This window comes from Nicotiana sylvestris, chromosome 10 (assembly GCF_000393655.2).
Source record: "Nicotiana sylvestris chromosome 10, ASM39365v2, whole genome shotgun sequence".
In the NCBI taxonomy this organism is placed as follows: Eukaryota; Viridiplantae; Streptophyta; class Magnoliopsida; order Solanales; family Solanaceae; genus Nicotiana; species Nicotiana sylvestris.
Window position 1 is genome coordinate 17363497 of NC_091066.1, and position 13581 is coordinate 17377077.

General features: G+C 41.7%; 3 protein-coding genes across 3 annotated transcripts; 1 reads left to right on the forward strand and 2 right to left on the reverse strand.

Moving 5' to 3' along the window:
- Window positions 1–6083: 6083 nt before the first annotated feature.
- Window positions 6084–6584, reverse strand: LOC138879052 (uncharacterized). The gene has a single exon (XM_070158625.1). The coding sequence runs from the start codon at window positions 6582–6584 to the stop codon at window positions 6084–6086; it is 501 nt and encodes a 166-aa protein (XP_070014726.1).
- A 173-nt stretch (window positions 6585–6757) lies between these two features.
- Window positions 6758–7393, reverse strand: LOC138879053 (uncharacterized). Its single transcript, XM_070158626.1, has one exon. The coding sequence runs from the start codon at window positions 7391–7393 to the stop codon at window positions 6758–6760; it is 636 nt and encodes a 211-aa protein (XP_070014727.1).
- Window positions 7394–9497: 2104 nt separating this feature from the next.
- LOC104226364 (rhamnogalacturonan I rhamnosyltransferase 1-like) lies at window positions 9498–13005 on the forward strand. The gene is made up of 8 exons (XM_009778341.2): window positions 9498–9963; window positions 10621–10688; window positions 10774–10862; window positions 10989–11154; window positions 11243–11532; window positions 11608–11812; window positions 11907–12064; window positions 12231–13005. Exons 1-8 carry the CDS (start codon window positions 9627–9629, stop codon window positions 12481–12483), a joined length of 1566 nt encoding a protein of 521 aa, XP_009776643.1. The 5' UTR covers window positions 9498–9626; the 3' UTR covers window positions 12484–13005.
- Window positions 13006–13581: the final 576 nt, after the last annotated feature.

Genomic DNA, 13581 nt, shown 5'->3' on the forward strand with positions numbered 1-13581 from the left:
TGCACCGCTGAAAGTGGTAGTGAAGAGCTTGGTGAACCTGTCTAACCTCCATAAAGCATCGACAGACATAGCTGCTCCATCACCGGTCTGAGCTACCACACCTGGCTGAACTGCTCCAACTGGCTGAGCTGTTGGAGTCTGAAACTGGGGAACCATCTGCTCCGGAGTGCGAGTAGCAAGAGTCTGAGCTCCTCCTCCAGTCTGAGAGATGGCTGGTGCTACAGGAAGCAAGCCTGCCCGGGTGACACTCTCCATAAGGCCCACTAGATGGACCAGAGCATCCTGGAGTACTAGGGTAGCAATGAACCCCTCTAGGACCTAAGCTGGGCCCACCGGAACTGCCTGGGCCAGAACCTTATCATCAAACTCAACCTGAGGATCAGCCGTTAGTGCTGTTGCTCTGGGCTGAGCTCTGCCCCTACCTCGGCCTCTAGCACAGCCTCGGCCTCGCCCTCTGCCCCTCGTTGGAGCTGCTGCCAGGGGCTCGGGCTGCTGATCGGTGGATGAGGAAGCGCGTGTTCTCGCCATCTGCGAAAGAATAGAGTAGAAATTCAATTAGCATTGAGAAACCAAACCTCACGATAGGAAAGAATAGATGTGAAGTTTTTCCTAACTCTGTAGCCTCTGGGGATAAATACAGACGTCTCCGTACCAATCCCTCAGACTCTACTAAGCTTGTCCGTGAATTGTGAGACTTATGTAACCTAGAACTCTGATACCAACTTATCACGACTCGGATTTTCCACCCTTAGGAGTCGTGATTACGCCTACTCGTGAAAGCTAGGCAAGCCGAGTGTTATAAATTCATTACCCTTTTTATTAAGCATTTTCAATAGTTTAATATGATAGGTGATCAAACAGCGGAATAAATTAAATAACCAGAAATGCGGAAGACGAAAACTTAATAGTTTAACCAAATATTGTTACATGAATCCGAAATACAACACTACCCAGAATTTGGTGTCATAAAGTCACGGACTGTCTAAGAATACTACAAATAAGGTCTGAATGAAATACATAAGTCTGTCTCTGAATAAGTAAAAATAGAAGAGAAAAGATAGGAGGAGACGCCAAGGCCCGCGGACGCCTGCAGGACTACCTCGGGTCGCCTGAATGGACTAAAGACAGCACCCTCACTGCGGTCCAAACGCTCCGGTATCAGTATCTGCACACATTGCAGAGTGTAGTATCAGCACAACCGACCTCATGTGCTGGTAAATGCCTAGCCTAACCTCGGCAAAGTAGTGACGAGGCTAGGATCAGACTGCCAAATAAACCTGTGCAGTTAAATCATATACAACGGAAATAAAAGCAGATAATTACAGCTAAAGTTGGGCAGGGGAAACATGCTGCGGGGAGTAACAAGTAACAACAGAATAACAGTAGAAAAATGTAAGGAACGCCATAAATCAATTACCAATAAAAGATGAGGAAATAAGGAAAACAAGTACACATGTAATACCGTTGCAGGCGTGCAACCTGATCTCATTTCATATAGTACCGTTGCAGGCGTGCAACCCGCTCCCATTTCACATATTACCGTTGCAGGCGTGCAACCCGCTCCCATTTCACATTACCGTTGTAGGCGTGTAACCCGCTCCCATTTCATATATTACCGTTGCAGGCATGCAACCGGCTCCCATTTCATATCTTACCATTGCAGGCATGCAACCCGGTCCCATTTCATTTATCAACACCAATCATAAATAAATCTCGGCAAGGAAACAATAATATTACAACAACATTCTGGCAAGGGAACAATAATATCACAACAACTTCCCGACAAGGGAACAATAATATAATAATAACATCCCGGCAAGGGAATAATAATATTACAACAACATCCCGACAAGGGAACAATAATATCACAACAACATCCCGGCAAGGAACAATAATATAATTCTCATATGAAGCACGAATAAACCATAATAGAGTCATAAAAATTACAATACAAGACTCACGGGCATGCTTGACACCGACGTATAGATAATCATCACCATGCCTATACGTCGTGCTCCACAGTTAACACGTAGCAAATAAGACACAACTCATAATCCCTCAAGCTACGGTTAGACCAAACACTTACCTCGATGCCACGAACACAATTCAAGCCTCAACTATCGCTTTACCTCTTGATTCTACCACCAATTCGCTCGTATCTAGCCAAAAGTTACTTAACTATATAAATAAATACTAAATGAATCAATTCTAATGCATGAAAATAAGTTTTTTAATGTTTTTCCCAAAAAGTCAAAAATTGACCCCGGGCCCGCATGGTCAAAACACGAGAATCGAACCAAAACCCGATTACCCATTTACCCACGAACCCAAATATATAATTTATTTTGAAATCGGACCTCAAATCGGGGTCCAAATCCCCAAAATTTGAAAAACCTAGGTCCTACCAAAAACACCCAATTTCCCCCATGAAAACCCTTGATTTTGAGTTGAAATCATGTGAAAAAATGTTAAAGATTGAAGAAAACGAGTTAGAATTGACTTACAATCGATTGGGAAGAAGAATTGCCTTTGGAAAATCGCCCAAAGATGTTTAGGTTTTGAGAAAGTTTGAAAAATGAGAAATTTTCGGCTAAGTTATGATTTACACAGGAGCAGGTATCGCAATTGCGATGATATGTTCGCAAATGCGAACTCGCAATTGCGAAGGATGCCTAGCTCTGCTTACTTCGCAAATGCGAACCATTGGTCGCAAATGCGGTGCCTGCTAAGGTCGCAATTGCGACATAAGCTTCGCAATTGCGAAGGTTCCCTACCCAGTCCAGTATTCGCAAATGCGATGGGTTTTTCACAAATGCGAGCTCGTAATTGCGAGCCAGGCTTTGCAATTGCGAAGCCTGCAGACCTGCAACACACAACAGTTTTTCCCTAAGTTCAAAATATTCTGTGGCCTATCCAAAACTCATCCGAGCCCTCAGGACTTCAAACCAAACATGCACACCAACCTAAAAATATCATACAGACTTGCTCGTGCAATCGAATCCTCAAAATAACATCAATAACTATGAATTAAACCCCAAAACTCATCATTTTCATCAAGGACACTTAAAGTTCATAACTCTTCAACCGGAAGTCAAAATCACGTCAAATAGACTCCATTATTTTTTACCAAATTTCACAGTTATCATTTAAATACTTTAACAAGTTTGTACCGGGCTCCGGAACCAAATACGGGCCCGATACCAATGTTTTCAAATATTAATTATTTTCTTTATTTCATAGATAATTCAGCAAAATAATTTCTTTCAAAAATTAATTTCTAAGGCTTGGGACCTCTGAATTATTTTCGGGCATACGCCCAAGTCCCATATTTTTCTGCGGACCTCCCGGGATCATCAGAACACGGATCCGGGTCCGTTTGCTCAAAATATGAACCAAAGTCAACCATAATCAAATTTTAACTCTAGAAATTTCTATTTCTCATATTTTCACATAAAAGCTCTCCAGATATACGTCTAAACCACGCACGCAAATCGAGGTGAGGTAAAAAGGAGGTTTTAAGGTCTTGGAACACATGATTTGTTTCTAAATCAAGTGATGACCTTTCGGGTCGAAAGGTCATCACACATTCTCCTTCCTGAACCATGCATAATAATGTTATATTAATGATATAAATATGGGCGTGTGCACCCAAGCTCAAAGAGTCATATGGTGTAATGGTTAATGGGTGCACCAAGTGAGGTCAAGGATTTAATTTTTTTTGTCCATCTTGCCTTTTGATTAAGTACTTTCTCCTTTATTTTTCTTTCTTTATTTAGTTTAGTTTTTAAAATCCCCAAAGTCTATCGAATTCCCTGTTCTCCTTATGTAATGTAACAAAATTTTATATAATTAAACGAAATGTCTTATATTAAAACTAGTAGCAATTGAGGATGTAGTATAGAGTCAATTAACATGTTTGACAAACAAATTTTCGATATGGAGTATAGATATATCAAGAAAATGTCTAAAAGAAAATTAAACTTATAATTTCAACATCGCTTGCTATTCAATTTATTAACATTGAATAAGTGACAAAATCAATAGCTTAATATGATTTTGAATCTCACTTTTTCCCCTCCCTGAGACTTTATATTCTCACTGATTGCACAATAGAAAAAGGTTAAATGGGATGTATTATTATTTAGATTATAAAGATAACCCAATCTCTACAACAATGATACTGAAGTAAGTACTCATGTTGATGTCACGTTAATTTATATTAGTAAAGTTAATTTTTTTCCCTTTTTCTTTGTTTATATATTATTTGTCTTGGGTAGTCAAGCATTTTTTCGTATTTCAAGTTATGACAAGCACGATAAAACCTTTCCTCTGCGGGGGCCATGTGCAGTAAACCCCCTACAGGCAGTCGTCCGTCGTCCTAAAGCAGTCCCCGCGAAGCTATTGGGATAGAACAACAACAACAACATTCCAGTATAATCCCATAAGTGAGGTATGAGGAGGGTAGTATGTACGCAGACCTTACCCCTACCCCGAGGGGCAGAGAGGCTATTTCCAGGAGACCCTAAGCTCAAGAAAGCACCAAGTGACGATATATTAGTACTATTGATAGACTCATAATATAATAACATAAAATACATAACATACATAAAAGAAATTAAAATAGCAAAATAACATCCATATAAGAGAATATAGGAAATACGAGAGAGATAGAAGGTAAACTAATATCCAGCGTATAAAGCCCTGCATCAGTAGCTAACCAGTAGTATCCTAAGCCTAACTCCTAACGGGCTAGTCTCACTCTAGTGCGCTGTATAGATATTCACAACTTCCCCCTAACCTTCAACCTTAATGTTCGACCTCCACAATTCCCTGTCTAGGGTCATGTCCTCAGTAATCCTAAGTCGCGCCATGTCCTGCTTGATCACCTCTCCCCAATACTTCTTAGGTCTCCCTCTACCTCTCCTCGTACCCACCACCACCAATCGCTCACACCTCCTCACAGGTGCATCAGTGCACCTCCTCTGAATGTGCCCGAACCATCTAAGTCGTGCTTCCCGCATCTTGTCCTCTATTGGGACCACGCCCACCCTCTCTCGAATATCTTCATTCCTAATCTTATCCATCTTTGTATGCCCGCACATCCACCTCAACATCCTCATCTCTACTACTTGCATCTTCTGGATGTGTAGGTTCTTAACCGGCCAACACTCGGTACCATACAACATAGCAGGTCTAACTACTGCTCTATAAAACTTACCTTTTAGTAACGGTGACACTTTCTTGTCATACAGGACTCCCGTCGCTAACTTCCACTTCATCCACCCCACCCCTATACGATGTGTGACATCCTCGTCGATCTCCCCAGTCCCCTGAATAACTGACCCAAGGTACTTGAAACTACCCCTCTTAGGTATGACTTGAGATTCAAGCCTCACTTCTACTCCCTCGTTCGTCGCCTCGTCCCCAAATTTGCACTCGAGGTATTCCGTCTTCGTCCTGCTCAATCTGAACCCTTTAGACTCAAGGGCCTGTCTCCAAACTTCTAGCCTCTCATTGACGCCGCGTCGGGTCTCGTCAATTAGGACTATGTCATCAGCAAATAGCATGCACCATGGCACTTCCCCTTGAATATTGTGCGTTATGGCATCCATCACTAGGGAAAATAGGAAAGGGCTGAACGCCGACCCTTGGTGCAACCCTGTAACAACCGAAAAATGCTCGAAGTCGCCTTCTACTGTTCTAACCCGAGTCTTAGCTCTATCATACATGTCTTTAATCACCCTAATGTATGCAACCCGGACCCTTTTAGCCTCTAAGCAGCTCCATAAGACCTTCCTAGGTACCCTGTCATACGCTTTCTCTAGATCGATAAACACCATGTGAAGATCCTTCTTCTTATCCCTGTATTGTTCCACCATCCTACTAATAAGGTGGATAGCTTCTGTGGTAGATCGCCTCGGCATGAACCCGAACTGGTTGTCTGAAATAGACACCGTCCTTCGCACTCTCATTTCAACCACTCTCTCCTAGACTTTCATGGTATGATTCAGTAATTTGATACCCCTATAGTTGTTATAGCTCTAGATATCACCTTTGTTCTTATACAACGGAACCATTGTACTCTACCTCCACTCTTCAGGTATCCTATTAGTCTTGAATATAACATTAAACAACCCAGTAAGCCATTCCAAGCCTGCTTTACCCACACCTCTCCAAAGTTTAACCGGAATTTCGTCTGGCCCGGTAGCTCTGCCCCTCCTCATCTTACGCATTGCTTCCATGACCTCATCGACCTCAATGTCCCTACAATAACTTATTTTATGGGGGCTGTCCGCATTCCGCAATTCACCTAGTGTAATATCCTGATCCCCTTCTTCATTTAGAAGTCTATGAAAGTAGGACTGCCATCTCCTCTTAATCTGGTCCTCCCCCGTCAAAACTTTATCGTCATCATCTTTTATGCACCTCACTTGGTCCAGATCCCGAGCCTCCCTCTCTCTCACCTTAGCGAGTCGGAATAACTTCTTCTCCCCGCCTTTGTTCCCTAGTTCCTCATACAGACGAGCAAAAGTTGCTGCCTTAGCCTCCGTTACTGCCATCTTCGCCTCCTTCCTAGCAACCATATATCTCTCTCTGTTCACTGTCTTCTCCTCATCGCCAGTGCTCCCTACTAGTCGCAGGTAAGCCACCTTCTTCGCTTCCACTTTACCTTGGACACTGGCATTCTACCACCAGTCTCTTTTGTGGCCACCGGTGCGTCTAGAAGATATACCTAACACCTCTGTCGTCGCCTTCCTTATGCTGTCTGTCGTCGCGACCACATAGTGTTTGCGTCCCTACTACTTCTCCAAGCTCCCATTGCCGATAACCTTTCTGCCAACTCCTGAGCTTTATCCTCAGTCAAGGCACCCCACCTAATCCTCGGGTGGCCTCGTACTGACCTCTTCTTCCTCTTTATCGTAATACCAATGTCCATCACCAAAATCTTATGTTGCGTTGCAAGGGTCTCACCTGGGATAACTTTGCAATCCTCGAACCACCTTCCGTCGCATCTCCGGAGGAGGAGATAGTCAATCTGAGTCTTCGCCGCCGAACTTTGGTAAGTAACCAAATGCTCCTCCCGCTTCGGAAAACTTGAGTTTGCAATCACTAGATCGAATGCCTTGGCAAAGTCCAGCAGCGAAGTGCCCCCTCCGTTTCGTTCCCCAAAACCAAAGCCGCCATGCACCTCAGTATAATCACCTGCGGACGACCCAATATGACTATTGAAATCTCCTCCTATGAATAACCTCTCGGAAGGTGGAATGCTACGAACGATGTCATCCAACCCCTCCCAAAAGCGCCTTTTAATCTCCTCATCCAAGCCAACTTGCGGCGCGTACGCGCTAACGACATTTAAAGTACACTCACCCACCACCAATTTAATATTCATTAGTCTATCATTCACCCTCCTGACCTCAACCACCGACTCTCTAAAATGGCTATAAACCAGGATACCCACTCCATTCTTACCCCTGTGGACTCCAGAGTACCACAACTTATACCCATCCACGTTTCTCGCCCTCGATCCAACCCACCTAGTCTCCTAGACACACGCTATATTAATCTTCCTCTTCTGGAGGATCTTTGCCAACTCTATGGACTTACTCGTCAGCAAACCTATGTTCCATGACCCGATTCTCAACCTATAGGCTCCCTTGCCCCTTCTACCTCCCCTGCCTCCCGTCCCACACCCTGACCCTGGCCCCACACTCTGCCCCACACGAGGACATGCCCTTAATCTACCATCCCAGACTGCAGCCACTTACCCCTACTGACAATCTAAAGAGGGCTTGCTAGTGCCCAACGGCCAACGAATCAAACTAGAAGGAAACAAGTCACTACAAGTACACTTGTAGAATGATTGAACTATTGTGAACTAAATGGACAACAATTTAGCTAAACACCAAAAGGGAAACCGTAGAACGGGAGGTACCAACTCCCGAGAACCAAACCTGTGTTGACTGGCTTTACTTGGTGTAGTTATACGCTCACGCACCGCTTCCCACCGCCCTTTGATGACGCTCGCTCAGATTGCTCTCCTTTTCTAGTGCTTGTACGCCCAACTTGTCTTCGACAAGTTCGCGAACTTCCCTGAACACAAAATATACCACGATCCAAAAAGCAGGAGGGCTGTCACCGCTACCACTGGTGTAACCCTGACAGTAGTAGTGGAATTATAGGGAAAAAGCAGAGAACTATACAAAATTCACCAAGTTCTACCGTGGTACAACAAACTGAATAATTGCAAGGTAGAAATCTTACAATTTTTTAAGAGGAAACCCGTTGTCGAAAAGGATCAAACCCGAAAGGTCGCCGGAGCTCCGATACGGGATCTTTGCAGTTTTTTTTGGGGGGGGGGGAGATAGAAGAAGAAAAATAGAACAAGAAAAAGAAAAAGAAAAGAAAAGGAAGGGGAGATGAGCAGAGACGGGGAGAGAAGTGTATATTTGTGATAGAATAGCAGCAAATAACATCTTTCTAGCCTGCATATTTGTGGAACTCAATCTCATTTAGAAAGCCTGATCTCTATCTTTCATCAACTGAACGAGAAGTGGTTTAAGAATAAGAAAGGACTTTAGAATTGGACGCGCTCGCCCAATTGTTTCAATAAGCTAAAGGTTGAACATCATATTTAAGTCCTAAATCCGTTCATTTATCATAATGCACTTATTCTTTTAAAATTCTGGATCCGCCTCTGGTCCACCTGGTTGAATTCGTAAAAAAGAGACAACAACAAAACTATATTTGATTTGCTTCATGAATGTTCAGATATTGTTTGAATGTTAATATTGTCTAGTGTCTACTAACAAAACAAAAAAAAATTTATTTCTTACCTTATTTTCACTATAAATACCCATAGTTTAGCTCACCATATCCACATGCTTGCTGCACATAATAAGCAAAGCAAGAACACGAAACAAATGTGAACTTCTCCACATAAGATAACCACTCTCCAACCAATGACCACGTTTAAGAAATAATCAAGTACATTCAACCACACCATTCTCTATCCTACGCTACGGTTCGTGCTTATCATTCTCTTTTTTCTCTCTCCTATTCTCATCCTCATCAACCTTTTCCCCCCACCGGCGTTTTAAGATTCCGGTGATTACACCACCGCATAGCCGGAAAAACCCATACAGAGCATACATTCATTCATTCTTACTATTGCACAAAAAACCAGTTGGTTTTATCTTCTTTGATCACTTAAAGATCGAATCTTTTCTATATTGTGCTCGATATTTTCGGATTTTTCTGCTATATTTGCTAAGAAAACCTTATATAGAGGTTTAAGAATCCAAAATTTTATCACATTTAGTGCTCGGATTTGAACATTTTGATAGACATTGTTTGTCTTTGTAACACGTGGGGTTGTCCGAGATTTGTTCAATTTATCAAGAAACTGGACTAGGAATAATTTGCTTTTCGTTTCTGATTGGTATTGGATCCTATTTTTAATGGTAGTGTTCGAGTCAGTTTGTATGCAGTTTGAGTGATCCACTGGAGAATCTGCTATAGTTTATGAATATAAGTGTCGGATAAACCCGTCGATGAGATTTCGGATCCTACATTATCCGAAAGAAATGAGCTTTTTGGTGTAATTTGAAATTTATGGGAGGGATATGTGCAGAATAGAGGGAGAAATGGAAGAGAGAGAAAGGAGGAGAAGGAGGTGGGGATTGGGTGTAATGGGGTTAAAAGGGACAACTTTAGGAGATAGTCGTGTTGAGAAACTGAAGAGTTCTGTAGTTTTTTCGCGGTCTAGAATGAAGTTATGGATGATAAGGGCTACAACAATGATATTGTTGTGGACTTGTTTGGTCCAATTGACAACTTTGGGGGAACTTTGGGGGCCTAGAGTTTTGAAAGGTTGGCCTTGTTGCTTTTCTCAGGAGTCTGCTGCAGCATTGGTTGTTAAATCGCGACTCGAGGTCCCTGCTAGAGTTCTTCCCCCTAAGAGTGAGTAGTCTTTTTAACTTACAACTCTCATTTTTAGTGTATATATGTATTTTTATGTCCATGTGTCTTGTTAATTTGTTTTACTAGTAGCTCGTCCCAAGTCCAGATAAATGATGAGTGTTGCAATAGGTTAAATCAGCTTAAAAGTAGTAACTATGATGAAAGCCGACCCAGACTAACTAGTTTGGCATTTTGAGATGTTGTGGATAGATTAAATGTTTTTCCTAATATCTTACCAGTAGTATGTTGGACAGCGGTGGATAAAAGAGAAATCACCTTCCATATTGTGTTTTGTTTTAGAAAAGAGAATTTGAAAATATTGATGCATATAGCTTAATTAATTTCATGTATGCATATTGATGAAGGAGGAAGTTTGTAGCGTAATGATGATTTTGATTGAGAGAATCATGAAGTGTGTAGTTGAAATGTTTGAGAGTATCGCTAGGATATCTTGGTTGAATAACTAAAGAAGACATCAATTCAGGTTATCTAAAGTTTTTGATCAGCAGTTATTATGGCTCAAAAAAATTGGGCGATGTCCTTCTATGGATCCGTTTTCTTTTTGCTCTGTCGCAGTTTTCTCCAATTGATTTTCAGTTATGGCGTCTAACCTGAACACTTCATGGGACTGACAGTTCTGATGGTTTCTGAATCCAGGGGCTTACAAGAATAATGGTTATCTCATGGTTTCATGTAATGGAGGTCTTAATCAAATGCGGGCAGCAGTAAGTAACTTTAGATATTATCAGTTCATACATAAGGATGTAATAAGACAAGACTAAACCGTTGATATCTTCCCCTGTGTTGCAGATATGTGATATGGTTGCTATTGCAAGATATTTGAATGTGACTCTTATAGTGCCTGGGCTAGATAAAACCTCCTTTTGGGCTGATCCAAGGTATGTTTCCTTAAGTATCTTCATCATTTTTTTGGTCGTTCAAATCACCAGCTCTTTAGAAAGAATGTCTGATGATCTGTGGACTGTTGTACAATCTAAAATGTCTTCTTTTCTTTTGACTTGCAGTGAGTTTCAAGACATATTTGATGTTGATAATTTTATAATGTCCTTGAGGGATGAAGTTCGAATATTGAGAGAGCTACCCCCAAGACTGAAGAGGAGAGTACAACTAGGAATGATTTATACCATGCCTCCTATTAGTTGGTCTGATATTTCTTATTACCACAATCAGGTTTGTGCTTTCGTGCCACAATTGCTTTGTACTTGTTACTTGCATCCTCTTTCCTAGTATTGATGAAGGCCACATTTGTTGAATACAGGTCCTTCCTTTAATTCGGAAATACAAAGTTGTTCACTTGAATAGAACTGATGCTCGGCTTGCTAATAATGGTCAACCTTTGGAAATTCAGAAGCTGCGGTGCCGAGTCAATTTTAGTGCCTTAAAATTCACCCCTCAGATAGAAGAGTTGGGTAAAAAGGTTATCCGACTTCTAAGGCAAAAAGGTCCTTTTATGGTGCTGCACCTGAGATATGAAATGGATATGTTAGCTTTCTCTGGCTGTACTCAGGGCTGCAACAAGGAAGAGGTTGAAGAGTTGACAAGAATGAGGTAAAATAATATCTCGTATTCAGTGGCGGCCTTAAGTTTTCCCTCTTTCTTCGGCTGATCCAATCCTTTTTACAGATACGCTTATCCATGGTGGAAAGAAAAAATCATAAACTCTGATTTGAAAAGGAGAGATGGTCTCTGTCCTTTGACACCCGAGGAGACTGCCTTGACATTAAGGGCATTGGACATTGATCCTAGCATCCAAGTGTATATTGCTGCTGGGGAGATATATGGTGGGACAAGGAGAATGGCTAGCCTTACGGCAGCCTATCCAAATCTGGTAGTCAGAAAGTGCAACTTTTCCTTAAAAGCTTTCATATATATTGCCTGAACTTGCCGTCTCACCTTTTGTGCTTGGTCCTTGTTATGAGCAGGTGAGGAAGGAAACACTACTTGAGCCTTCTGAGCTTAGGTTCTTTCAAAATCACTCGTCACAGATGGCAGCATTAGATTATCTTGTTTCACTGGAGAGTGATATTTTTGTCCCGACATATGATGGAAACATGGCTAAAGTTGTTGAAGGACATCGCAGGTACTGTTTTTTTTTTTTTTTTTAATAACCATGGTGTCTGGGCCAGCTTGCGCGCACGACATCCGAGGAGTTACTGGTCTTGATACAAATTTTAGCATCCGTTGTTGAGAATGTACTTTGTAAGTAGCTTTTCGTTAAGGACTTAAAGTTTTCCCATTCTATGCAGATATCTTGGATTCAAGAAAACGATCTTGCTGGACAGAAAGCATCTAGTAGATTTGATAGACCAATATTATGCTGGGTCCTTGACGTGGGATGAATTTTCTGCTGCTGTTAAGGAAGCTCACACTGAACGCATGGGAAACCCTACAAAGAGGTTGGTGATTCCAGACCGGCCTAAAGAAGAGGATTATTTCTACTCCAACCCGTGGGAATGCTTAGAACCATCTAATGAGGATGAAACATCAAGTAGCATTTAAAACACGGTGGTGGTTACATTTTGTTAGAAGAAAAGACAACCCATGCAGTTCCGTTACATGCTTAGAGAATACTCTTCAACACTGCATGACTGTTCAGAAAGCAGGTTATCGCATGGAGGCGGCTGTTGAAGTTCAGGGAAGGTGCATTTTAATGCCCCAGAAGATGTAGGAAGCACTCGGGATGGGTACATTAGAATGTTCTACGCAAATTAGCAACCGAATTCATGTATATAGGAGCTGCACTCCGTTTGCGAGCTACATCACTGCAGCCTGCAGTGTACACCAAGAGGGGTGAAATGTAGATTTGTTTAACTGGAAACTCTGGATTCACAAATTTAAGGCTCCTTCCCATACCTTGGTTGGGGCTCCTTTATACACATTGCTTAGTTTCCTCATTTCTTTTCCCCCTTTGTACACACTGCTGGTTGCTCTACATTGTAACATTCCTGAAACTTGAGCAGTTCATGGAAATTTATTTTCTATATATAATAGGAGTTTATCTCCTTTTAATTTGTTAGTCTACATGATTATAGAGTTGATAATTGATAATTTGAAAGGTTTAGTTTGAAGGGAAGCCTTGGCGTAACTGGTAAAGTTGTTGCCATGTGACCATGAGGTCATGGGTTCGAGCCGTGAAAACCGCCTCTTGCAGAAATATAGGCTAAGGCCACGTACAATAGACCATTGTGGTCCGGCCTTTCCCTAGATCCCTCGCATAGCGGGAGTTTAGTGCAATCGTTCCCTGGCTGCTGAGGTTAGTTATATGAAATCACCGTATCTATTCAAGTTCAAAGGTGGGATACTCCAATGAATTCAATATTCATAAAAATTATAAATAATTATTTTAGTTTTATATAATTCCAAAGGAAGAAATAGTGGTTACGACATGCTTTGTGAATGATTATGGGGGTGGGGGTCTCATCTGGATATATTCCATAGGGGATAATGGAGATGTTATTGAGGGTTGTATAATTGGTTGGTAAGATGTGATAATAATGCGGATTATTATAGTTAATGGTGGGATTATCATATATAAGGCATTTTAGGGCAGCCCCTCGTCACAATATTCCCTTCTTCCTTCATTCGTTCATTCTTTGA

Bases quoted from the DNA above. Each gene is read 5' to 3' on its own strand.
- LOC138879053 (XM_070158626.1), bottom strand. From the start codon at position 7,393: ATGAATATTAAATTGGTGGTGGGTGAGTGTACTTTAAATGTCGTTAGC.
- LOC104226364 (XM_009778341.2), top strand. From the start codon at position 9,627: ATGTGCAGAATAGAGGGAGAAATGGAAGAGAGAGAAAGGAGGAGAAGG. The intron at 10,689-10,773 runs GTAAGTAACTTT...CCTGTGTTGCAG, and splicing joins TTAATCAAATGCGGGCAGCA to ATATGTGATATGGTTGCTAT. The intron at 12,065-12,230 runs GTACTGTTTTTT...CATTCTATGCAG, and splicing joins GTTGTTGAAGGACATCGCAG to ATATCTTGGATTCAAGAAAA.
- LOC138879052 (XM_070158625.1), bottom strand. From the start codon at position 6,584: ATGGTTGCTAGGAAGGAGGCGAAGATGGCAGTAACGGAGGCTAAGGCA.